This window comes from Balaenoptera acutorostrata, chromosome 19, assembly GCF_949987535.1.
Source record: "Balaenoptera acutorostrata chromosome 19, mBalAcu1.1, whole genome shotgun sequence".
In the NCBI taxonomy this organism is placed as follows: domain Eukaryota; kingdom Metazoa; phylum Chordata; class Mammalia; order Artiodactyla; family Balaenopteridae; genus Balaenoptera; species Balaenoptera acutorostrata.
In genome coordinates this window covers 55,615,255-55,642,541 of record NC_080082.1, presented here as the reverse complement: position 1 = coordinate 55,642,541, position 27,287 = coordinate 55,615,255, and the positions used below count along the sequence as shown (strand labels likewise).

General features: G+C 39.1%; 2 protein-coding genes across 10 annotated transcripts in view; one reads left to right on the top strand and one right to left on the bottom strand.

Moving 5' to 3' along the window:
- Positions 1-602: 602 nt before the first annotated feature.
- Positions 603-27,287, bottom strand: part of ZNF283 (zinc finger protein 283) — a 105,404-nt gene continuing 78,719 nt past the window's right edge. For 3 of the 9 annotated variants that reach the window (XM_057534611.1, XM_057534609.1, XM_057534612.1), the window contains 5 exons: positions 23,684-24,772; positions 19,981-20,047; positions 19,584-19,671; positions 17,250-17,376; positions 603-7,045 (listed from right to left, as the gene is read on the bottom strand). In XM_057534611.1, the coding sequence (XP_057390594.1) occupies positions 5,343-7,045; positions 17,250-17,376; positions 19,584-19,671; positions 19,981-19,994 (1,932 nt within the window). In that variant the 5' untranslated portion in view covers positions 19,995-20,047; positions 23,684-24,772 and the 3' untranslated portion in view covers positions 603-5,342. Of the gene's footprint in view, positions 7,046-17,249; positions 17,377-19,583; positions 19,672-19,980; positions 20,048-20,893; positions 20,939-21,315; positions 21,371-22,888; positions 22,962-23,015; positions 23,113-23,138; positions 23,207-23,683; positions 24,773-27,287 lie in introns of those variants that run through there. The other 6 variants (XM_057534610.1, XM_007168080.2, XM_057534613.1 and 3 more) reach the window with 6 other exon arrangements.
- Positions 25,553-26,040, top strand: LOC103019060 (proteasome maturation protein-like). The gene has a single exon (XM_057534623.1). It carries the CDS (start codon positions 25,553-25,555, stop codon positions 25,976-25,978), a length of 426 nt encoding a protein of 141 aa, XP_057390606.1. The 3' UTR covers positions 25,979-26,040.

The window sequence follows — 27,287 nt, the reverse complement described above, 5'->3', positions numbered from 1 at the left end:
TCCAGCATATAGAGAAAGAAATGTGTACATGTATGCTCTGAAAGATATGGACAAGTATGGTCACAAGGAGCTCTGACTTCCCAACACAGCACACCCAAGAACACATAATGAAGGATTTTCAATGAGAGGCAGTGTTGGAATGCTGCTTTTATGTGGATCTCCTTAGAGGAACTGTGCTGGGCAGAGAAACTGTTGTGTCCTAAGTAGAAATTTGAAAACAAGCAAATCAACAGATGAAACTAGAAAAGTGATTGGGTCTCCAATTCAAAACAAAACAACCCAATACAGTCCTGCAATTTTAAAGAATAGGTAATCACAATACAAAACATACAAAAATACATTTTAAAAGACAATTATCAGTCTCACTCATGAGATGTAAAAATTCTAAATAAAATAGTAGCAAATGAAATCAAGCAGTGCATACAAAATAGACACGAGTGCACGCACACACACACACCAGTGGCTCACGTGGGTATATACAGGAATGGGAAGAAGTCAAAGGGTCTGTCAGTATAAATTATCACATTAACAAATTAAATACTACACCACTGCAGAAAGGGATAATGAAATGGCATTTGATAAAACTCAGGAGCCATGCCTACTTAGATACAAAAAGATTTTTACTCACAAATAAGAGAAAATGTTAGAAGGCAACTGTTTGAGAGCATGATGCTAACTGTCATCCTGTCAGCTAACAATCAGACCTGGTGACTGAAATTTCCAACTTTACAGACTCTCTTTTAGTTATGGCAGCATTTCCCAATGCAGTTTCACATCCCTAAGATGTTAATAAGTCATGAGAATTGGCATTTCCATAGTACAGTTTGAGATATACTAATTTAAACAAAGTTGAACAATTTTCTTCACTACTCTTTTGTCTTTTGATAAGCTGATAAGGTGCTTTTGGTCGTTCCCTAAGGGGGATTTAGAAGATGCTGCTTCATAAGCTTCTTTAACCAGAGAATTCCCCTTGTTTTTCAAGTATTTTTAAGTACTGGTGATCTTTGAGACAATTTCAGAAATGCTTCGTGGGACGAGGCACCATCTCCACATCTCCTAGTTAACATGCAAATATGGCACCCAGGAGGAGTAAAATACTGAGTGGTAATGCTATACTCTATTAAAACACTCAAAAGTATTCTTTGTGTTACATTGGATGATTAAAATTGCAATTATGTGGAATAATGCTGTCAACCACTAGCCGGTAAACGACTACACAGTGATATCACGGATGGCCTACCTGCACAAAATGGACATAGAGGTAGGGTGCAGATTAAAACAATGACCAAGATGAACCACAGACATTTGTCAATGCAGTTTTGATGTAACTGATATTTGGAAATCAGTAATTTTTAAAGGGTTGAATTCTGTAAGTATATAAACACTTTTATTTCATCATAACTAACATGCTTTGATGTTAGCACTAAATCATGACAGCCACCTAGATGAAAATGAATGTGAGACACCACCAACTTTGAGATGCATTCTGATTTCCAAATATTAAAATTCATCTTAGAATTAAGTTGCTGTGTGTGATTTCCTGCTCTAAAAGTCATACAAGTCTAAGATAAACTATCAGAATAAATTACACTTGTGCTGATTCAATTTTTGGTCAGTTAGCTTATATTTCCATTTAAACCAGAAAATTTTGGGTCTGGATATCCCATATATTTTCTATTGCACAGTCTTACTTCGTACATTTGGATTCTGCTTGCTGATATTTAATTAGAATTTTTACATTTACCTAAATTCAGTTAATCTAGCTTTTGCTTTTTAGAGGCTATCTCCATTTAGTTTTGTTACTAGATTTATGTTATCCAGGTAAGATGAGTTAGTAAAATTTTTAGCTATTTTCATCTTGAAATTTTTACCTAAGGAGATGACAAATTCCAAGTGTTGTTTCTAAAAGGGAGATCCTGGACCAATTTTTTCAGCCTTTTCCTTTGATTACTGGTCCAAATAGGTTTAAATACATTGTATTGCCTTAAATTTAAAAAAAAAAACCTCCATATCTATAATTACATCTCCTTTCTTATTCATGATTCTACAATGTTGCCAATTTTCTTGATTTTTTCCTTGTTCAGATTTATCAAAGTCCAGTTGAGGTTAGTGGACTTTTCACAGAGGAATAATGATCGAAGACTATTGCTTTAATTCCTAATCATTAATCTCAAATTTTAGCTATATTGATTGCTTCTGTATTTTGGTTTAGGATTTGTTATTTTTCTAGCTTCTTAGTTCAGTGTGACAGGAACCATGTAGATACTGGGGGAAACAAGGTATAGTTCTGGCCCTCCATTTGGGCCAGATGCATCTTGGTTCCTCCAAGACATATTAACAATGGTATTACTTTCCCACTGAGTAGAGCTTCAGGGACATCCTACAAGCTCCAATATATAATCATTTCATTATCATTGTTTTCTGCAAAATCTCTGTTTCAATTTTCTCTTTGATTCAGAACTTATACATACATATGATTATACATTCCCAAAAGTAGCTGACCAAGGTTCACTAATCCTACTAGTTGTATAATGGATCTTTATAATGGAGAACTCTAGCAGTCACCATCTTTTTTTTTTTAATTATTATTTATTTTTATTTTTATTTTATTTTTGGCTGCATTGGGTCTTCGTTGCTGCATGCAGGCTTTCTTTAGTTGCAGTGAACAAGGGCTACTCTTCGTTGTGGTGTGCAGGCTTCTCATTGCGGTGGCTTCTCTTGTTGTGAAGCATGGGCTCTAGGCACATGGACTTCAGCACTTGCGGTGCATGGGCTCAGTAGTTGTGGCTTGCGGTCTCTAGAGCGCAGGCTCAGTAGTTGTGGCGCACTGGCTTAGTTGCTCTGCGGCATGTGGGATCTTCCTGGACCAGGGATCAAACACATGTCCCCTGCACTGGCAGGCAGATTCTTAACCACTGCACCACCAGGGAAGTCCAGCAGTCACCATCTTAATCAAATGATCAAACGAAGCATTGGTGATAGTGGGGAAAATGGATATTAATTGCTCATGATGTCTTTCAATAAAAAGTACATGTCACCTCCTATGAATTGTTCTGGTGGAAATTGTTTAATCCTCTAGCTCTAACTTGATTTTATGAGAGATATGAACAATAGAGGTACAAATTAAATTTCACTATGAGAGAACAAACAAAATCTAGAATGTATGGCATTCTATAAAATAGCTTTCCTGAAATCTTCAAAAAGTCTGTTCAAGACTAAAATCTAGAGACATGACAACCAAATGCCATGTGTGAATATATATTCAGAAAGCAAAAGTGGCCAAATGTTTAGAATTCTTGATTCTATGTAGAGAGTAGATGGATGTTCATTATACTGTTCTTTAAATTTTTCTGAATGTCTAAAAAATGATCATAATAAAGTTTTGGTAAAGAATTCCAAAATGGACAGTTTTCTTTTTGTTCTCTTTAATTTCTAATTTACCTCAAAAAGTGAGTAGAGAATTTTAATTACTACTTGTCTGTTGGGATTCATTACAGCAAATTGCTTCACATCTCTCTCTGATTCTTCTCCAGGTATAATCCCAACATCTTAACACTTACTAAATCCAAAATGTTTCTTTTTAGTCTTAATTTTTGATGCAGCTTAAGGGATAAATTATGAATAAAAATCCTCTCAAATTCTTCACATTTTACTAGATCTTTTATCCAGAATGAACCACCTGAAATTCAAATGGATGAGTGGTTATGGGAAGCTTTTCTAAATTCATTATACGAAATGGGCATTCTTCTCCTAAGACTTCGCCAGTAGTAATATTTATGATGATGATAATAAGAACAATAGTATGTATTGAGCACAGGCTACATACTAGATACTCTTCCAAGGATTTGACCCATACTACATCCATCCAATCTCTAAACAGCACTACTACAGAGCTACCATCACCAGCATTTTAAACATGATGCCCAGAGGGGATAAGCAGTTTGCCCAACATCCCACAAGTAATAAGGAGGTAGAATGGTGATAAAAATAAGTATGGTTTCTGCCATGGATAAGGTGTTTCCTACATTTGTGATATTAACAGGGTTATTCTCTAGAAAGAGTTTGCTGAAGTTTAACAAAGATTGAATAGTGTTGGAAAGCTTCTATACATTCACTAAATCAACATATCTGGTATAAATTCTCTATGCTCTTATGGGCAGAAGGAAATTGTGATTCCCACATTAGCCAAATCTTCCTATGGAATGAATATTCTGCTACTTTAATTAGGGAGGTAACAAGGGAGGGATTTCTCCTTCTAATTAAGTCACATCGTGACTTGTCTCACGTTTTAAAAAGTGTGAATGCTGTCTCTCAAATTATCTAGGAAAGGACAAACTTTTTGTTTTTAATTTCCAATCATTCATCGACTGATACTTTTGTAAAATATGATGATGTTATGGCAAAATCAAATTGCTATACAAGTTTCCAGACACTCTCACTTTCTGCATTTATCTCATGACTGACAGGTAACAATTCTGTGGACTGGCAACAAGTTTCTGGCCAATTGTTTGACTAGCACTTGTCTAAAAGCCTTCCTACAGGGCTTCCCTGGTGGCGCGGTGGTTGGGAGTCTGCCTGCCAATGCAGGGCACACGGGTTCGAGCCCTGGTCTGGGAGGATCCCACGTGCCGCGGAGCGACTGGGCCCGTGGGCCACAATTGCTGAGCCTGCACGTCTGGAGCCAGGAGAGGCCGCGATGGTGAGAGGCCCGCGCACCGCGATGAGGAGTGGCCCCCGCTTGCCGCAGCTGGAGAAAGCCCTCGCACAGAAGCGAGGACCCAACACAGCCATAAATTAATTAATTAATTAATTAATTAATTAAAAAAAGAATTAAAAAAAAAAGCCTTCCTACAATTCTAATTCAAAGGATTTCTCATTTGGATGAATTCCCTGATGTATTCTAAGATGTTTACCATGTCTACAAGTCTTCCCACATTCCTTAAATTCACAGGATTTCAAAGCAGTATGAATTCTCTGATATGCAGGGCAAGAATCAAATTAAATTTACATCCTTCCCTTAAAGAGTAATAAGCATAATTTTTCCAATGTTTATGAGACTTTGTACCATGAATTAAATAAAGATCTTTAAACATTCCCTACATTTAAATGGCTTCACATCAGTATAGATGTTCAAAAAGATCATACAGAAGTCTAAAGGCCTTTTCATATTCCTCATTTTCAAAATATTTCTCACTAGTATGAATTTTCTGGTATCAAGTGAATTGTCCATACACAGGTAAGGCTTTTGCACATTCTCTACATTCATAAGGTTTCTCAAGAGTAAGACTTCTCTTCATGTTGTCTGTACACACACAAAAATATGTTCTTTCACATCTCTTCAATCATAAAGTTTCACCAGCATCAACTGTCTTATTTGAGTAAGCCGTCCATATAAAGGCTTCCCCACATTCTTTATATTTGTAGGGTTTATCATTATTATTAGTTCTTTCATGTTGAGCATGGCTTGAGCCACAAGTAAATGTCTTTCCAAATTCCTTACATTGATAAGGTTTCTTGCCAGTATGAAATCTCTGATGAACACGAAGTTGATAGCCACTACCAAAGGCCTTCCCACAGTCTTTACATTCATAGGATTTCTCACCAGTATGAACTCTCTCATGTTTAACAAGGCTTGAACCCCAACTAAAGGCCTTCCCACATTCCTTACATTTAAAAGGTTTCTCACCAGTATGGATTTTCTGATGTTGAGTAAGGTGATAGCCACGACTAAAGGCCTTTCCACATTCTTTACATTCATAGGGTTTCTCACCAGTATGGATTCTCTCATGTTGAACCAGACTTGAGCCACAATTAAAAGTCTTCCCACATTCCTTACATTCATAGGGTTTCTTGCCAGTATGAAATATCTGATGTCGAGTAAATTGATAGCCACTACCAAAGGCTTTTCCACATTCTTTACATTCATAGGATTTCTCACCAGTATGGATTCTCTCATGTTTAACAAGGCTTGAACCCCAACTAAAGGCCTTCCCACATTCTTTACATTCAAAGGGTTTCTCACCAGTATGGATTTTCTGATGTTGAGTAAGGTGATAGCCTCGACTAAAGGCCTTTCCACATTCTTTACATTCATAGGGTTTCTCACCAGTATGGATTCTCTCATGTTGAACCAGACTTGAGCCACAATTAAAAGTCTTCCCACATTCCTTACATTCATAGGGTTTCTTGCCAGTATGAAATAACTGATGTCGAGTAAGTTGATAGCCCCAACAAAAAGCCTTTCCACATATTTTACATACATAAGGTTTCTTACCAGTGTGGATTTTATGATGCTGAGTAAGTTGATACCCACGACTGAAGGCCTTCCCACATTCTTTACATTTATAAGGTTTCTCACCTGTATGAATTATCTCATGTTTAGCAAGGCTTGAGCCCCAAAAAAAGGCCTTTCCACATTCTTTACATTCATAAGATTTCACACCAATATGAATTTTCTGATGTTGAGTAAGGTGATAGCCACGACTGAAGGCCTTCCCACATTCTTTACATTTATAGGGCTTCTCGCCAGTATGAATTCTCTCATGTTTAACAAGGCTTGATCCCCAACTAAAGGTCTTCCCACATTCCTTACATTCATAAGGTTTCTCACCAGTATGAAATCTCTGATGCACAGTGAGTTGATAGGCACTTAAAAAGTCTTTCCCACATTCTTTACATTCAAAATGTTTTTCAGCCATATGAATTCTCTCATGTTGAACAAGTTTTGAGCCATGACTACAAGCCTTCCCACATTCCTTACAAACGTAGGGTTTCTCTTGATTATGAATTTTTTGATGTGCAGTAAGAGATTTACGTTTTCTGTAAGTGGGCACTTTTTCATAGCTGATTATCATTTGACTGAAGTATCCCTCTTGATGTCCCTGAAGGCCCTCAAATCTTCTCTTACACTTCCAATTATTTTTGAAAAGGAATGCCTCAAAGCCAAGGGTTTTACTTCTTTCCTTTATCTCCTGTTGGGGAAAATTTATTTCAAAAATGTCCTTTTTTGCAAATGTATTTTTGGTCTCATATGTTGACTCCAAATCTGAAAGAAAACAAGAAAACCACACATTTTATTGCCTTTACCAGAAAAAAAGCTCTTTATAGTAGAAATAAAGACAAATTGAAAAGAATACCCATAAGTGAACTCAATCAGGAGACTTACTGAATTCCTAAGCACAAGCCTCTCCCCTGTCCAACAACAAACTCAGCTTTGATGTTTCAGTTTTTGTGATATTAATGTTCTGATACGACAGTTTTCTGGAGGATTCCACAAAGATCACTTTAACAAGTCCCTCATCTTCCTGTGTAAATGGTCTCTTAAACCAAATGTGCCCTTCCACTAGTCAAGTCACTGGGCAAAGGATATTAGGATCTGAGTTCAGGGCTGCTAAGGTGACTGGAATTTGTGGTTCAAGATTTATCAGAGAAAGAGATCATGCAAAGAAGTTCCGGGAATCTATACAGGGATTCTCCCTTGGATCTGTAACCAAATGTCGTTATGCATCCACAAGGTGCCTCTCCACAATGTGACTGGGGTACTCTCAGAGATTCCAGAGGTTGTACACTGGAGTGCCAACCCAACCTGAATGGAAAGACCTCAGTGAACACCCCCAAGCATTTATTTGAGGCCTCTCAAAGGACATATATTGAAAGTAAGAACCACACCCTGGAGCAGTAGTTCTCAAAATTTCTGGTCTCAGTATCTCTTATACTCTTAAATATTGGTAAATCCCTTGCTTGCACATGCAAAGGTATACTTGAAATACAAAATATACAAATCTAGTATTTCTGCCTATTGGTGATTGTATAATATTTTGGTTGAGCTATTAAATGGTGGATGAGTACTGTGGATGTGATTGTGGGAAGTAATTTTAATCATGAATAAAACTGCACAGGACTAAACTGCACTAACCATTGCTATTTTATTGAACAATGTCTTATTGCTTTGTATACATTTACATTTGGGTGTAAAGACTGTGTGTATATCCAAAAGGAAGCCACAGTATTTAAATTGACTAACCTAATATTACAACTACTTTGAGATGACCAAATGTCAACTAAAAGGAGTACAGTTTTGTACAACTTAGCATCAACAAATAGTTCAATAAATTTGAATTGGGCTTGTATTATAATTACTTGGACTTGAATGTTTCTGTGTAACGCTTAACAGTGTTAGTAAATGAATACAGGTTTAACTTCTTTTTAGATGTTTAAAAAAAAAAGCACTGAGGACCCAAAAGAGGTTTTGTTTATGTGGGTTATATCTTTTGATATTTACCATATTAGAAATTAAAATAGAAATTTAAAGATTTATTAATTCATTTTAAAGTGACAATAAATCATTAAATGTTAACAAATAACATTAGGGCTTCCCTGGTGGTGCAGTGGTTGAGAATCTGCCTGCTGATGCAGGGGACACGGGTTCGAGCCCTGGTCTGGGAGGATCCCACATGCCGCAGAGCAGCTGGGCCCGTGAGCCACAATTACTGAGCCTGCGCGTCTGGAGCCTGTGCTCCGCAACAAGAGAGGCCACGATAGTGAGAGGCCCGCGCACCGCGATGAAGAGTGGCCCCCGCTTGCCACAACTAGAGAAAGCCCTCGTACAGAAACGAAGACCCAACACAACCACAAATAAATAAATAAATAAATAAAAATTTAAAGAATATGGTTCCTATAAAAAAAATTAAATAATTAAATTTTCCCAAACAAAAAAAATAATGAATTATTGTTTTAATCTTCTGCAAATCTCTTTAATATCTGGTTTAACAGAAGACAAGTGGATTCTCACATCTGCTTTTGCATTCAGTCTGTAGCAATGCTATTTTGGTTGAAGGATATGAAGAAAATCCAGCCTCCCACAGATGTGTAATTGTAAAATAGCAGAATAGTCTATGAACCTGCTCAGGTACTTGTGGGTGTTATTCTTTGATACTACAGTAAATATTGAGACGTGGTGGTTTCTTAAAGATTAGTTCCAATGTGGAATATGCAACCATACTGATGAACTTTTCATACTATGTTACATTAAAATACATTGCACTTTGGATGATTTTTTATCCATGCATAATTTTGTACTATGTACTGGTTATCTGAAAAACAGTAGCTCACTGAGTTATGCAGATCTTTGAAATGTTGACATATTTCATTACACGATATCAAAAAATCACATTAATAATATCACCTCACCAGAAATTTTTTTATTTATTGGGAAGCTGTAAAGCTCAAAATAATAGATATAAGCTTCACACAATTCTAATTTTTACTTAAAAGTTTGAATTTTATCATTGGCAACAAATACTTTTAGTTGTTCTTAAAGTGACAGGCTCATTTACAAGAAAATGTTTTCCAAATACCCAAGCCTAAAGAACCATAGTTTGTCTCATTCTTCCAAGGGAAAAAAAAACAAAACTGTGTTCCATGAAAAAAGCAGCTAGTTTAACTCACAATTCAAACATCGGCACAGGTGGTTTCCCTCAAGGCAACCACTGCACCTTAGTATACAGCAAAAGAGCTTAATGGAGACTTCCCATTTCATCACACAGAATATTCTAAAAATGCATCCTCAAGGGTCAAGATTTAATAAAATGAAGCCCCAGAGCAGGGTACTAAAGGTCAACCAGCATGAGGAGGGTTTCAGTATAAAAGGGTTGTCCTATGTCAGGAGTCAGAATGCAAGCAGGGTAAGGACAAGTGTCTGTGTGTGAGTGACCTGGCATGGGTTGTCACAGCCCAAGTGGGATGAGACAAGCAATCACATGAGCAAGGTGGTGGTGGTGGTGGTGGTGATAATAGAAGACTGGTTACACATAGAGAGTTTGATCAAATAAGTACAGTTGTCCCTCAGGATCCTTGGGGGTTTGGTTCCAGAACCCACCTCGGATACCTGAGGATGCTAAGTCCCGTAACCGGCCCTCCTTTTCCACAGATGCAGAACGCATGGAAATGAAGGGTCAACTGTATATTTATTGAAAAATAATCTGCATATAAGTGGACCTGAATAGTTCAAACCCATGTTGTTCAAGGGTTGACAATAAATACATCAAGGATAATGGAACCCAGGTTTTTCACTGTCAGAAAAGGGAGTTAGAAATATGGAAAGTGAATAAGCTGAAATGAAACCTGTAGTGTTGAAATGGAATTGGAGATATCTGTATGAATTCATGGTTTCAATCTATAGATGTAAATGTGTGTGCATGTATACGTATTTATGCATATAAACATATTCCCTACTCTGTCCACTGAGAGGGCCAAGGGACAGCCATCCCCCAGCAGCAGTGAGCAAATCTAGTACCCAGATTTTGGCTTCTAAATAGCATTCTCAACTAAAAGGAACCAGGGCACCTTGAAGAAATGGCTGACTTTAGGGCTGGAGCAGGGAAAGTGCAAGATGAGCCTGGAACATGATGTTGGGCAGAAAATAAGGAGGTGCTCTAAGTGTGATGGAGACATGCCAAAGGACACAGAAACCACTGTTGAGAGAATTCCCACTGGTCAAATCCAGGACCAGCTTCAAAATAAATAATGGGAAGAAAAGATTACAACCCATGGACTAGAAATCCAACATATGAATAAGTTGAAAGTTTGAAGAGAAATACAATACTTAATAGTCTCAAAGTTCCTCCTCACAAAAGGCTCATTAAAGGAAAAAAGATTAACTTTACAGGGAGGAGGCTGGTGGACACTACCATAATCACCTGCTCAAAGTAAGCATCATCAGTAATGACAAATCATTTGCTTCACCTAACAGAATGCAAGGAGAACACACCATCAGTTCTGTGATACTCCTGCCAAAGATGCATAATCCAAATCTAATCATGAGGAAAGAGCAGACAAACCCAAACTGAAGAACACTGTACAAAATAACAGGGCTGGAATCTTCAGAAGTAACAAGAAATGGGTATTTTGACAGGGAATGCATTAAATCTGTAGATTGCTTTGGGTAGTATGGTCATGTTAACGATATTAATTCTTGTAATCCAAGAACATGGGATATCTTTCCATTTCTTTGAATCATTTTTAATTTCCTTTATCAATGTTTTATAGTTTTCAGCATATAGGTCTTTCACCTCCTTGGTTAAGTTTATTCCTAGGTACTTTTTTTTGGACATGATTTTAAATGGAATTTTTTTTTTTTTTTTACTTTCTGGTATTTCACTGTTAGTATAAAGAAATGCAACAGATTTCTGTATACTAATCTTGCATCCTGCTACCTTGCTGAATTTATTTTTTAGTTCTGATAGTTTTTGTGTGAAGTCTTTATAGTTCTTTATATGGAGCATCATGTCATTTGCAAATAGTGACAATTTTACCTCTTCCCTTCCAATTTGGATACCTTTTATTTCTTTTTCTTGTCTGAATTCTGTGGCTAGGACTTCCAATACTTTGCTGAATAGAAGTGGTGGGAGTGGGCACCCTTGTCTTGTTCCTGAAGTTAGTGAGAAGGCTTTCAGCTTTTCACCACTGAATACTATTGATATGTTGGCTGTGGGTTTGTTGTAAATGGCTTTTATTATGTTGAGATATGTTCCCTCTATACCCACTTTAGTGAGAGTTTTTATCACAAATGTTGAATTTTATCAAATGCTTTTTCTGTGTCTATTCAGATAATCATGTGGTTTTTCTCTTTTCTTTTGTTAATGTGGTGTATGTATCACAGTGACTGATTTGCATATGTTGAACCAGCCTTGTGACCCTGGAACGAATCCAACTGATCATGGAGTATGATCATTTTTATGTATTGTTAGATTCAGTTTGCTAATATTTCGTTGAGAATTTTTGCATCTATATTCATCAGTGATATTGGCCTGTAATCTTCTTTGTTTGTAGTGTCTTTGTCTGGTTTTGGTATCAGGGTGATGATGGCTTTATAGAATGAATTTGGAAGCATTCCCTCTTCAATCTTTTGGAGTAGTTTGAGAAGGATAGGTAGAAGTTCTTCTTTGTATGTTTGGTATAATCCCCCAGAGAAGACATCCAGTCCTGGACTTTTTGTTTGCACGGAGTTTTTTTAAATTACAGATCCTATTTCATTTCTAGTGATCAGTCTCTTCAAATTATCTGTTTCTTCTTGATTCAGTTTTGGCAGGCTGTATGTTTCTAGAAACTTGTCCATTTCTTCTAGGTTGTCCAATTTGTTGGCATATAACTGTTCATAGTATTCTCTTATGATTTTTTGTATTTTCATGGTATTGGTTGTTATTTCTCCTCTTTCATTTCTTATTTCTTATTTATTTGGGTTCTATCTCTTTTCTTCTTGGTGAGCCTGGCTAGAGGTTTGTCGATTTTGTTTATCTTTTCAAAAAACCAGCTCCTGGTTTTATTGACCTTTTCTATTGTTGTTTTGATCTCTTTTTTATTTATTTCTTCTCTGATCTTTATTATGTCCTTCCTTCTGCGGACTTTGGGTTTTGTTTGTTCTTCTTTTTCTAATTCTTTTAGGTGGTGGGTTAGGTTGTTTATTTGAAATTTTTCTTATATTTTGAGGAAGGCCTTTATCACTGTGAACTTCTTAGAACTGCTTTGGTGCATCCCAAAGATTTGTAAGGTTGTGTTTTCATTGTTGTTTGTCTCATTTTTCACAGAACTAGAACAAATAATCCTAAAATTTATATAGAACCACAAAAGACACAGAATTGAAAAAGTAATCCTGAGAGGAAAAAAAGCTGGAGGCATAACTCTTCCAGGCTTCAGACAATATTACAAAGCTACAATAATCAAAACAGCACGGTATTAGCACAAAAACAGACATATTGATCAATGCAACAGAATAGAGAGCCCTGAAATAAACCCATACATCTACGGTCAATTAATCTACGACAAAGGAGGCAAGACATACAATGAAAAAAAGACAGTCTCTTCAACAAGTGGTGTTGGGAAAGCAGAACAGCTACATGTAAATCAATGAAATCAGAACACTCCCTCACACCATATACAAAATGGTTTAAAGACGTAAATATTAAGACATGACACCATAAAACTCCTAGAAGAGAAACAGGCAAAACATTCTTGGACATAAATCATGGAAGTATTTTCTTAGACCAGTCTCCCAAGGCAAGAGAAATAAAAGCAAAAATAAACAACTGGGACCTAATCAAACTTAAAAGCTTTTGCATAACAAAAGAAATCATCAACAAAATGAAAAGACAACATACAGAGTGGGAGAAAATATTTGCAAATGATGCAACCAACAGGGGTTAATTTCCAAAATACACAAACAGCTCATACAAATCAGTATCAAAAAAACAAACAACCCAATCAAAAAATAGGCAGAAGACCTAAATAGACATTTTTCCAAAGAAGACATACAGATGGCCAACAGGCACATGAAAGGATGCTCAACATCGGTAAATACTAGAGAAATGCAAATCAAAACTGCAATGAGGTATCACCTCACACTGGTCAGAATGGCCACCATCAAAAAGTCTACAAATAATAAATGCTGGAGAGGGTGTGGCGAAAAGGGAACCCTCATACAGTGTTGGTAGAAATATAAATTGGTGCACTCACTATGGAAAACAGTATGGAGGTTTCTTAAAAAACTAAAAATAGAGCTACCATATGATCCAGCAATCCCATTCCTGGGCATATATTCCAAAAAGATGAAAACTCCAATTCAGAAAGATACGTGCACCCCAGTGTTTATAGTGGCACTATTTACAATAGCCAAGGCATGGAAACAACCCAAGTGCCCATCAATAGACAATTCGTTTTAAAAGATGTGGTGTATATACACAATGGAATATTACTCAGCCATAAAAAAGAATGAAATATTGCCATTTGCAGCAACATGGATGGACCTAGAGAATATCATACTAAGTGAAGTAAGTCAGAGGAAGACAAATATTATATGATATCACTTATATGTGGAATCTAAGAAATAGTACAAATGCATCTATATACAAAACAGAAGCAGACTCACAGACATAGAAAACAAACTTATGGTTACCAAAGGGGAAAGTGAGGGGGGGGGGGATAAATTAGGAGTATCGGATTAACAGATACAAACTATTATACACAGAATAAACAACAAGGATTTACTGTACAGCATAAGGAACTATATTCAGTATCTTGTAATAACCTATAATGGAATATAATCTAAAAATATATATATTCTTAAGACAAAAACCCCAAAACTGTATACTATCTAGCCCTTGCCTATCTCTGTGGCCCAAGTTCTTAGCACATGCTCCTTTACTAACTCTACCCTGGCCTTCTTAGAGTTCTTCCAATAAAGTTCCTTACCAACCTTAGGGCCTTTGCCGTTCACTGTGATTGATATATTCCTCCCCCAGGTATTCATATAACTTGATCCCAGGTTTCATGTCTCTATTCAAGAAAGCTTTCCCTGATCATCTTATCTGAATTGGCCCTATCAATTCTCATCATTTTCTATTCTCTTATGCTGTTTGCCTCTCCTGAACAACATGTTTCATTACATGATACTATTTATCTACTTGTGTACTTATTTTATGTTTCTCCTCAACTACATAAAGTGTATGAGAATGAGCAAGTTATCAATCTTGTTCCTGATTGTATTAATAGTGCCCAGTACAATGCCTGGCTAGGAGTAGGCACTCCAAATGTTTGAAGAATTTATGAATGAATATGTATATTCATTCACATACACACACAAATGCAAAAGAGCTGGAAAGCAGCTGCATCCAACATGTAAGTAAAATGGTTCCATTGGGAACAAAAAAGAACACTTTCCTCACTGAAATGGGAGGGAATTATAAGAAGAAAAACAAGGAGCCTGGGAAACGAGATGAAGATGAAGTTCCTTTTGTAGCTCAAACTGAGATCTCTATCTCTTCCCAGGTGTTGGGCCTTCACTCCACAGGCCTTGGTCCTTCATAAGGAGTTTCCAAACACCATCCCAGCTGTTCCCCCTTCTCCTCCTCTGTGACCTGTGAGGTTGTTCCTGCACTGATGGTTCCCTCCTGCCTTTGCCTTCCTGGGATCCGACTTCTTGTACCCTACCCACCCCTCAACTACCCAGGGCTCTTTTCCTTGCTCCAATAATGTCATCATATCTGGTTTAGAAATGGAGTGTCTGTTTGCAAGAAAAGAAATGCCAAATGGTGTAAGGGTTTTGTTGTGTTTTTTTTTTAATTATAAGGGCAAAACATTTGGTTAAATTTGCAATAAAGTAAAGGTGAAAATAATATTGATGAAGACTTCAGAGAAGAGAAGGATGGTAGGAATGAAGAACATGAGATCATATAAGTAGGAAAATAATCTTGTTTTAGACTCATTCAGGTTCTATCTCTTTAGAGCAAACAGAACACAGTGGTTAAGAACACAGATTCTGGAGCCAGACTTCCTAGGTTCAGTTGTTGCCACTGCATCCCCACCAGCTGTGTGACCTTGGGAGGGCACTTAAACTGTATGTGCCTCAGTAATCTCATCTATAAAAAGGGTTAAAAATAGTACCTACCTCATGGGGATGTTGTAAAAGTTAAATAAGTTCATGTATTTGCTCTGCTTAGAACAGGGCCTGGTTTATAGTGAGCACAATGTTAACTATTACCATTATTATTGTTACTGTTGTTATTTTGCTTAAGTGGAAACAAGTTTTGTGAGACATTTCTAGGATTTAACTTAGTGTAGGATTTAACTTTGTAAAGTGCAAAGTTCACAGATTGTAACTTTCAACTTCAAATATGTTGGAAGTAAAGGAACGTATTCACTTAGTATGAATTTCTGTTCATTCAATTCACTGCTACATAAAGTAGAGAGGCTCTTTTGAAAGCCAGAGTATGTCAGGATTCTGTTTCTAGCTGTACTCCCCATACATGGGTCAGAATATACAAAGGGCAGCAATTCTTTAGTATGCATAAAAATCACCTGGGGATCTTGTGTAAATGTAGATTCTGTTCTGCAGCTCTGGGGTAGGACTCAACAAACTGCATTTCTAACAAGCCCCGGGGACTTCCCTGGTGGTGCAGTGGTTAAGAATCGACCTGCCGAATAAAGACGCAGACTTAGAGAACAGACTTGAGGACATGGGGCCGGGGAGGGGGTAGGAGGGTGGGGGCTGGGATGAAGTGAGAGAGCAGCACTGACATATACACACTACCAAATGTAAAATGGATGGCTAGTGGGAAGCAGCCGCACAGCACAGGGAGATCAGCTCCGTGCTTTGTGATGACCTAGAGGGGTGGGACAGGGAGGATGGGAGGGAGGCTCAAGAGGGAGGGGATATGTATACTTATAGCTGATTCACTTTGTTGTATAACAGAAACTAATGCAACGTTGTAAAGCAATCATACTCTAATAAAGATATGAAAAAAAAAAAAAAAGAATCCGCCTGCCAGTGCAGGGGACACGGGTTCGATCTCTGGTCCAGGAAGATCCCACATGCTGCGGAGCAACTAAGCCCGTGTGCCACAACTACTGAGCCTGCGCTCTAGAGCCCGCAAGCCACAACTACCAAGCCCGCATGCCACAACTACTGAAGCCCGCGCGCCTAGAGCCCGGGCTCCGCAACAAGAGAAGCCACTGCAAGGAGAAGCCTGCGCACCGCAACGAAGAGTAGCCTCCTCTTGATGCAGCTAGAGAAAGCCCACGCATAGCAACGAAGACCCAATGCAGCCAAAAATAAATAAATTAATTAATTAATTAAAAAAAGAAAAAAGTTCCTCTAACAAGCCCCGGAAGAAGCTGATGATAGGTATTTGTGTAATACTTAACAATAAAAAAATTAAAACCCCACATAAAGCAAATCATGGCTTCTAACCACTAAGAGAACATTCCACATTCTTCCCCAAAACCAACAATGCTGCCTGTCACCTGGGCCCTGCCTGCTCCCTGACTCACTTCTTGGTATTCTCTCCTTCACTAAGTCTGCTCTGGCCTTTCTATGGTTCCTAATACAAAAGAACCACACTTGAGTAGCAAGGACACAGATCATCTATAGAAATGTTAAAGCTAAACACAGTATGAAATCTGGTTTCTTTGACAGTGGTTATGAAATAAACACCCCATAATACAAATCTAGCTCCTTGGTCATTAAAGAAGAGAGGCCATTACAGGAAGGGCCAGAGGAAGGTTGAAGCTCACTGAGGGATGGGATGATCAAGGTGCTCAATGAACCCATTTCTAAGCCAACAAATACCAAAACATTCCTTTGAGAACACGGAGGAGAAATTCACCTGGTTTCTTCAAAGACAGCCCTGTAATTCCTAGTGCAGAAAGCTGACGTTCCAGAGAGGAGATTCTAAACTATTTCAGGCAGATGAACTTACCTAGTGAGACCAAGTTGCTATAGTTCTCCAACATCACATCCACGTACAAGTCCCTCTGAGCAGGGTCCAGGAATTCCCACTCCTCCTGAGAGAAGTCGACGGCCACATCCCTGAATGTCACCAAGCCCTAAAACCAAAAACCCACACATTACTTGTGAAATTAAAGATATTTAGAAACTATTTCCAAGAGGAAAAAAGAGGAGTATGAAGCATAAACTATAAGAAGAGGAAAATATAACAATCAAGTCGGCTGGAAGCCTGTGAGACGTATGGGTAGGGAAAAGTAAAGAAATTAGTATGACTAAAGCAGAGTGTCTACATGTTCTAGAAGAAACCTATTACAGCACAAAGAACTTCCTGGATACTGTGAGGTAACTCAGCTATCCAGACCTGTCTGATAATGCATAAAATAATCTGTTTCTCTTCTATTAAATAAAAATAGTGTTGGGGGAAGGGGATGGGGGGCGTTCACGGGTGTATATACATACATACAACCTGCTAAGTGCCTGCTTCATAAATTTATTTATTTATTTATTTATTTATTTATTTATGGCTGTGTTGGGTCTTCGTTGTTGCGCAGGCTTTCTCTAGTTGCAGTGAGAGGGGGCTACTCTTCGTTGTGGTGCACAGGCTTCTCATTGCGGTGGCTTCTCCTGTTGCGGAGCACAGACTCTAGGCGTGCGGGCTTCAGCAGTTGTGGCTCGTGGGCTCTAGAGTGCAGGCTCAGTAGTTGTGGCGCATGGGCTTAGTTGCTCTGTGGCATGTGGGATCTTCCTGGACCAGGGCTTGAACCCATGTCCCCTGCATTGGCAGGCAGATTCTTAACCAGTGTGTCATCAGGGAAGTCTCATAAATTCTTTATAAATGTGAACTGCTACACCATCTCTTCCCTTTAAGAAATACCAAATAAACATGAAAACTTTTTTTCCAAATGTACTATAAAATCTCTTATTTTAGAAAAATGATTTCAATTAAATTAAGGATTATCATTAAGCCTCAAGTGAACCATGCTGAGATTATATCATCAGCATTTTTTCTTATAATGATGAATCGAATATGTAAAATGTTTTTATTAGCTGCAATTCAGTTCATCATATGGATATATGAGATTAATAACTATTACACATTTAGGTTGAACAAAACTTCCAAGATTTTCTTAATTCTAGGAGTCTATTATCAGCCAGTACTTAAGAATCTGGATCATCTTTTTACATGGTAACATCAACCACCTCTTGCTTAACACATTCCTTGTTCCTGAGTTGGAGGATATTGATAGAGGATATCAGACACAGAACAGATGTCACATCCTGGTCAATAACTAAACAGACTTTGACACCGGTGTTTACTGATAAGGGAGTCCCTGGAAAGAACCACTCACTCCCCGCTCTAATCCTAAAAGCTTGCAAAGCATGTGATCTCATACAAACTGAGGCTAAGACGAAGAAATCCCAAATTCCATCTTGTCTTTCTGGAAAACTCAGGTCTGTGAAGAAGTTCCACGTTTTCCTGTGTGGTCCAAAGGGACCCTCATCACTAACTCATCACACCGCAGACCTGTCTTGGGAATGAGAAATTCTGATAAGGGAAATGGGGCAGCCCTGGCCGAACAAAGATGGAAGTGATAACAAAAGGCAAGACCCAAGACAGCCTGCCATGGATACGTCCCAGTTAAACACCAAAGCTCTTCCAGAGAATACACAGACTATTGAAACTGTTCTCGTGGGTGGCCATCCAGCTGGCTAAGGGCAGAGTATCCTGACCGACTTCTTTGCTAGCTGTATCTTAGCCTGAAAAAGAAAAACTATTGGGGGAACTTCAGCCATCTTTTTCTAGATAGCACATGAGCTAATCAGCATCTTAGCTTGAAAGAGGGAAACTGTTGCTTTCCAAATGTCTGCAGTCTTTCATTCTCTCTTCTTTCCTTCTTCTATGAACCCTCTTTGTGCCTTTGAAAGATGAACTCAATCTACTGTTGGTTTTCCTTGTATACAAATAAAAGCGAGCTGATTGTTCTCCGTATTTCTTTACATTACTCTTTGACAGACACTCAAATATTTCCCTTAAAGGACTCCATTCTTTCACTGCTCTTGATGGAAGACTGAACCGCAGGAGATGTTGAGTAATGTGCTCAATGAATATGATGGCACTGATTGGAAAAGGCACCGAGGGAGGACGCTGGGCTATTTGGCATCATCCTTTATTGGAACAGAAGGAACTGAGAAGCAGGTTCAGGGATGGGGTTCTGTTAAGTAGAAAGCTTTAGGGTTAATTCAGGAAAAGATTCACGTGACCTAAAAATCACAACACTTCAAGGAGCGAGAAATACCAACTTACGTCAGTCATGGTTCTAGAATTGCAGGAACTAATTAATGCTCCATAGGGTTCCTCTACTGGTGAAGCACAGAGTCCAGAAAAGCCAGAGCTGCAGAAGGAAAAAGCAGCTTTAGATCAGGTGTGCTTAAGTGATCCTGTCCTGCCTTAAGCAACTGAATAAAAATACATGAAAATATTAGGGATGATTAACTCTACAGGATATAATTTTAACTTCCTTCTCTATACATTCCCTGGATTGCTGAATTTTTTGCAACAAACCTGCACTAACTCCATAATCAGAAAAATAAAGATATTTCCAAATGTAAAAAACTGAGTGACAGGGAATTCAGTCATTAGGAAAACTGAACAAACAGGCCCAACACTGAAAATCGGTGGGTCTGAAACAAATGACACCTACCAGCTCTTCAACATCTTGTAGCTGTAGCTCCTCACTACAGCGAGACACTTTCACTGTCAAGATCCTCCTGTGAATGAACACGAATTATGTAAGTCCCCTTCAAAGTCACAGCAAGGAAATATATGCATATAAACAGAACAATATTTGGTACAGAGTAGATACTTAAGTGTGGCTACACCTCTCTAATTCTTCATTGAATGGTCAATTTAAAACATTTGGATACAATCCTTGAAAAATGTCTTTCAAAACTCTCTCTTATTGGATGGGATCCATATATAACTCATAATATTCTTAAGTACTTTTGTTCATAACTATAACTATTGCTTGATATTTTATCATTTACATTTTCCCTTCTTTTGATTCTTTATAAACATAATGTTTATTAGCTGCATATTATTCCATCAAATGGTATACTGCATTTACTTAACTGTTTCCATGTCATTGGATGCTAAATTTGTAAAAGTTCCTTCCAAGCTATTATAATTTTATTCCAGACAAATGGAGCCAGATCTTTTTGGGGTCACGCATACTCAGTAATCTCATGAAATTAGAGACACTCTGCCCACTTAGAAAATTAATTTACAAAAATATTTACAAAATATATTTACAAAATATATTTACAAAAATTCTGTCTCTATTTCAAGGGATCTGTGATCACCTGGTTGCTTATAAATGGAATAAGAAGACCTTAGGTTAAGATTTCCTGTTCTAGACCATTTGAGCCCCTGGTAACTTTTTCAAACTCGCAAGCACCCACCACAATCATTTTATTTCTCTTCATATTTTGATCTATAAAAAGTTGATGTGGAATGATCCAGAATCACCACATAACAGCAAATCTTAATATTTACTAAGCCTGTATCATGGGGCAGGCACTGTTCTATGGAGCTTTACACATATGAACTCAACTTACATCATTATAACTCCATTAGGTAGGTATTACTTTGTTCCAATTTTGTAGACATGGCACTGAGAGCCTGAGTCGTTTATCTACACTCACATAGCAAGTAACAGGTAGAGCTGGATCCAGATGCTCTAGATCCAGAGCCTTACTCTTAACCACAGCACAGTACTACCTCTCACAACCCGCACAGAATTGGACCTGAAATAACTCATGTTTAGCAATGCTGCAGATTTCTACCTAAATATTATCTGAAAGTCTCTGCCCTTGTGGGTACAAACTGCAAACCACTACTGTAACAGGGAAGAACCTTTATGTTCTATTACAAGTTAATCACTAAAGGGATGTTGCCTATAAGCTTAAATTATACATAATGGCCCATCTCTGGGAACCCTGCCTAAACCCCCCAGGTAATGAGCATTAAGCTAAAATACCTTTGTTTAGCTCACAGGAAACATCCTGACCAGATCCACCTATGAATGCCTACAAGGAGGAAAAAATTAACACATCCCCTCCAGAGGCTGACAGGAACCAGGAAATGTCTGGCTTCACTCCCTCCCCTTTCAGTATAAAAGACGCCTGAATTCTAATTCAGGCCAGATGCTTCTTTGGGACATGAGCCCACCGTCTTCTCCGTCTGCTGGCTTTCTGAATAAAGTCGCTATTCCTTGCCCCAACAACTCATCTCTCGATTTATCGGCCTGTCCTGGGGCAAGCAGTTTGAGCTTGGACTCGGCAACACCATGCTCAAAGCTCAATCACATTCCCACCCCTGAAAGCCTCACAACATTGTAATTTACTACCTGAAATAATCAATCCCCTCCTACCTTGCCTTGCTTTGAAAACCATGACTGTGGAGCAGATAAAAACTAATTTGTATTCGATACCACCTAAATGCTAATCTCCTCAAGTAATCATAGTCTAAAATAAAGCCCTAACATCCCACCTCCAGCCCACCTCCTGGAGGAGGTGTGCTTCTATACCATCAGAACGCTTAGGGACTTCCCTGGCGGTCCAGTGTTAAGACTCCGCCCTTCCACTGCACGGGGGAGGGGCGGCTTCCATCCCTGGTCGGCGAACTAGGATCCTGCGTGCCACGCGGTAGGGTCAAAAAAAAAAAATTGCTCAGAAAGGGAAAATGTACTGGAGGATTTGAACAATTTGCCATATAAACAGATGGCTACTGACTGAGGAAAAGGACAATAGCCTCTGGGAAGAGGGAGGCACCAGCATGATGGGTCATTCACCAGAAGGAAGACCCAAGATAGACATTACTAGTCAAGTGTCTTGACAAATAGTCAAGATATTTCTGGTCAAGGAAAGCAAATAGTGTCATGATCTAAAAACAAAAGTAACCATGAATAAAAAAGAAACACAAATTCACCTGAACCTTGATTTCTAAATATGCAACAATTCTGTCCTTCTCAGGGTCCTTCTTAGAAACCCAGCAGCAACTAGGGTTGGGGGGGGGGGTGGGCGTTAGGGGCAGCAGGAGGGGGTGGGGAGAAGTCACGAGACACCAGTATTTCTCGGAACACAGACAAACCTAACTAAAAACAAAACAAAACAAAACACCCTCCAGGGCCACATCTGCCTTCATCCACACATACACAAACGGAATTCAAAGGGAAACTGGAGTTGAGTTGACAACAATTCTTGGGGACAGAGGTCTGTTTGTAGTGGAGCTGAAACAGGTAGCTGGTCCCCCAAGGAGGTGACTTTTCTAGGAATCCTACCTGTGGGACCTCCCCAATCGTGTCTTTCCAGGAACCTGTCACGAGGACACGTCCAGATGTCAAATTTTCATCCCAAGACTAGATCTGTACCTTCTTACTGGAAACGTACATTCTAGGGCTTAGTCCTGGAATTCTTTTCTAGCGGTCACTTAACTCTGGCAGCCCCTAAGAGAGTCTAGAAGGAACCTAGAGCATCCCGCCCAAGCAAACCACACCTACAAACAAGGCCACGCACTTCATGACCCCGTCACACATTCCCAATCGCACACACCGTTAGGGAGACACACCCTGGCCCTGTCACGCCGTCTGTCACACACCATCCTTCTCAGCCTCTCGTTCACACACAGGCTTGAGGCTCCGGACACGACTCGCCCTGTCCGCTGCCCGGGCCTTCTCACCTCGAGCGCCTCCCAGCGTCACCCCCACACGCACTGCTGGCTCCGACAAGGCTCTGGCGAAGTCCGCTGAGCCCTCCCACCCTCACCCGGCGCTGATCACTTCCACGGACGCGACCAACTCACCGCGCAGAGTCCAAAAATCTCGAAAACACCGGAAAGGGACCCAGAAACGGAGGTTAGTTTGGGCCCAGAGGCTCATGGGAAATAAGAGCCGGAACATCCTCTGAAGCTCGGAGCCCGGCGTTTCCAGGCGCTCTCCGCAGGCAATCTCGCCCTGCCCCGAGAGGTCCTGTGCCCTGAGACTTCTGGGAAATGTAGTTCGCGGCAGGCGAATCTCCAGAAGCTGGGAACCTGGACCTTCAGAATGCTCCCAGCATGCAACTCGGCTCCGCCTATCAAAGGCGCCTTTTCCAAAGCCCACCCGAATCTCTGGTCTTAGCTGGAAGGAGTAGTTCGAGTCTTGGTCGAGCCTAGTGACTCAGTAGTCTTTAGCATGGCTGTGGGCGAATTAAGAAGTTCTCAGCGAAGGCTGAGAAACGCATTCTGGAGTCCAGAGCGGGGGGAGGGGGGAGAGGGAGGGGCGCGTGACCAGGGACTTAGGCGTCAGTGAGCGGGGGCATCCTGGGTAAGGTCCGTGAGAATGACCCTGAGTGGGGTCACGAGCTTACCTGGGCACGAGAGACTGGAGCAGGGTCTGGCAGTTGAAAAGATGAATGTGTCTTGCTTTGGGTGCGCTTGTGGGTCCGATTCGGTGTCTGGAACCCTGTGTAGACTTGTTTATTTTCATGGGATAGTTTCTGCAAATGTGAATCTTTGTTTCCTTAGGTGTAAGGCAGTTTGTATCAGAGGTTATATGCTACTGTTGGAAAGCAACAATAAGTGGTCGTGAATGGATAGTGTGACCATGGAGACCTGTGAGAAGGTCTCTGTAGGACTGAGACTTGAGGAGGTCTGTGTCTTTGTGTATTTCTGTTAATGTCAGTAACCGAAGATGACAATATTTGTAAGATGTTTTTTCTGATAGGCTTTTCTTTTGTGTGCATACCATGGTAATTGTGAAAGTGGAACACTGTCCAGCTGGGACTGAAAAACAGTACAGTGTTATCTAGCTTGGCATGTTAGTTTGATTATCTGACTACCAACCACTATATGTGCCTGGAAATTGTGACTGTGTGTTTTGATAGTGAGTGACAATAATCCAGTTTCGTTACCTATAAAATAGAATAGTGTTATTACATCTTCTTGGAGAATCAAATTTGATATGCAGAAAAAAGACTTGCAATTTATCTGCCAAAAGATTTGGACGTTTTATGATGAATCAAAGATGTTTTCTGGGAAAGAATGCAAGTCAGCATAACTGAAAAAGAAAGAAGAAATCAAAGTAACAGCCAGTCTTGAAGTGGCTGAGGTAGGCTTCCAGTCTTCATGATGTTAAGAGAACTTGAGCAAATAACTTTGAAAACCCTGGATTAAAGAAATAACTTCCCACGGGTACATGAAGATAGATTAGAGCAGAGCCCAGAATTAGGTAATCAGATGTCCTAGCTTATAGGTCAGACAAGGCAAGGAACCTGTTTGAGACTACATAATTATAGTCAATCAGAAAACTACTTGTTTTATTTTTAAGAGTTATCATTGCGTTTTAAAATATTCTAAATATACAAAACCAGGTTTCCATTTCCTAGGCAGGGCCTGTTGCAGTTGGCAGTTCTGAACCAAAATAGCTGTAGTTTCTTCTGACAGACTTTTTTTCTGATCTGAAATGGTAGGTAAAAATAGATGAACAGTTAATGGATATAGTATTAGGGAAGAAGATAAAATTCCTTTCCTATTACAAGTTCAGAATAAAGTCCCAAGTGTTCCTGAAGAAAAAGGATTTTTTTAATATCTTTATTGGAGTATAATTGCTTTACAATGTTGTGTTAGTTTCTGTTGTACAACAAAGTCAATCAGCTATAAGGACACATATATCCCCATAACCCCTCCCTCTCGAGCCTCCCTCCCACCCTCCCTATCCCACCCCTCTAGGTCGTCACAAAGCACCGAGCTGATCTCCCTGTGCTATGCAGCAGCTTCCCACTAGCCATCCATTTTACATATGTCCATGCTACTCTCTCACTTCATCCCAGCTTCCCCTTCCCCCCACTGTGTCCTCAAGTCCATTCTCTACGTCTGTGTCTTTATCCCTGCCCTGCCACTAGGTTCATCAGTACCGCTTTTTTAGATTCCATATATGTGCATTAGCATACGGTATTTGTTTTTCTCTTTCTGACTTACTTCACTCTGTATGACAGACTCTAGGTCCATCCACCTCACTACAAATAACTCAATCTCATTTCTTTTTATGGCTGAGTAATATTCCATTGTATATATGTGCCAAAAAAGGATTTTCTTTTCTAACCTTTTTTCCAAAAGTCTCTTTTGCTTCACCCTAGTTGGCTTCATCACAGCTAAAAATCCTTAAAACAATTTCTCTGTCGTCAAAATCAATAGCATTGGGTAACAGGCTGAGAGGCTGTTTGCAGAGCTAGTTGAAGATGAATGCCAGAGGACTTGGATCTCAGCTAAAGGACAGTATTCCAGTTACTGAACTTTCAGCAAGTGGACCTTTTGAAAGTCATGATCTTCTTCAAAAAGGTTTTTCTTGTGTGAAAAATGAACTTTTGCCCAGTCATCCTCTTGAATTATCAGGAAAAAAATTCCAGCTCGACCAAGATAAAATGAACTTTTCCACACTGAGAAACATCCAGGGTCTATTTGCTCCACTAAAACTACAAATGGAATTCAAGGCAGTGCAGCAGGTTCAGCGTCTTCCATTTCTTCCAAGCTCAAACCTTTCATTGGATATTTTGAGGGGTAATGATGAAACTACTGGATTTGAAGGTATTCTTAATAACCCATCACAAAGTGAACTAATGGGAGAACCACATTTGATGGTTGAATATAAACTTGGTTTACTGTAATACAGTGTACTGTTCATGGAAATAGATGGGCTGCATCTTGTTTAGAGTTGTCTTTTTACTATAATTTGACGTGCACAACATTAGAAGTACTGACACATGAGAAAAAAATCAATAGCATTGCTTTCACTAATATCATTGCAGTGACAAATCTGGAAATGAAACATGCCCATCAGAAGTAGGATGTTTAATTAGGTGTGGAGTACCTATACAGTGGGATAATGCACAGCAGTGAAAATGACTGAATTTAACAAATATGATAGAGTTATAGATATATACATACAGTATAATTCCATTCATAAAACTTTAAAAAGAGGCAAAACAAATTATATTTTGTGTGTAAGTGGTACATAATAAAAAACAAGGGGACTTCCCTGGTGGCTCAGTGGTTAAGAATCCGCCTGCCAATGCAGGGGACACAGGTTCGAGCCCTGGTCCGGGAAGATCCCACATGCTGCGGAGCAACTAAGCCTGTGCACCACAACTACTGAGCCTGCGTTCTAGAGCCCACGAGCCACAACTACTGAAGCCTGTGTGCCTAGAGCCCGTGCTCTGCAACAAGAGAAGCCACCACAATGAGAAGCCTGCGCACTGCAACGAAGAGTAGCCCCCACTTGCCGCAACTAGAGAAAGCCCGTGTGCAGCAACGAAGACCCAATGCAGCCAAAAATAAATTAATTAACTTTTTAAAAAAAGGATATGATAAAATTCAGGAATGTGGTAGCTACAAGAAGGCAGGAAGATGAAGAGATAAGTTGGCAAAAGGATTCAAAGTTATTTTGTGTATTCTATTTCTTATGCTGGATTGTATTTACACAATGTATACTTTTAAAATATATTTATTATAAAGAATTTATCTGTGATGAAATTTTAAAGTTTTTTATATAGAAATTGAAGGCAACTGTGTGTATTTGTGTATGTATTACTGTATGAACATGGAGAAAGTTATGGGATATGTATGCCAGATTTTAAACAATGCTCTACACAAGGGGAGTGTGAGAGCTTGTGAAGGTATGTGCAGAGGAGAAACTTATAGGTAAGTGATGTGAAAAAAAATGCCTGTTAAAAGTGTAAAATACATACATACATCTCTGTTATTTACACGTATATGTGTTAGAAGATACTAAGAATCATTATAACAAGGTAGTAAACTTTCAGGTGTTTTCACTTGGTATTTTTATGCCTTGCTCGAACTTTTGACAAAGTCTATTTTGTATAATATAAGTATGGCCACCCTTGCTTTCACTTACAATTTGCATGGTATGTCTTTTTCCAAACTTTCACTTTCAGCCTCTGTGTGTCTTTAAATCTG

What these genes read in the sequence shown, in the direction of transcription:
- LOC103019060 (XM_057534623.1), top strand. Translation starts at nt 25,553, where the DNA reads ATGAATGCCAGAGGACTTGGATCTCAGCTAAAGGACAGTATTCCAGTT.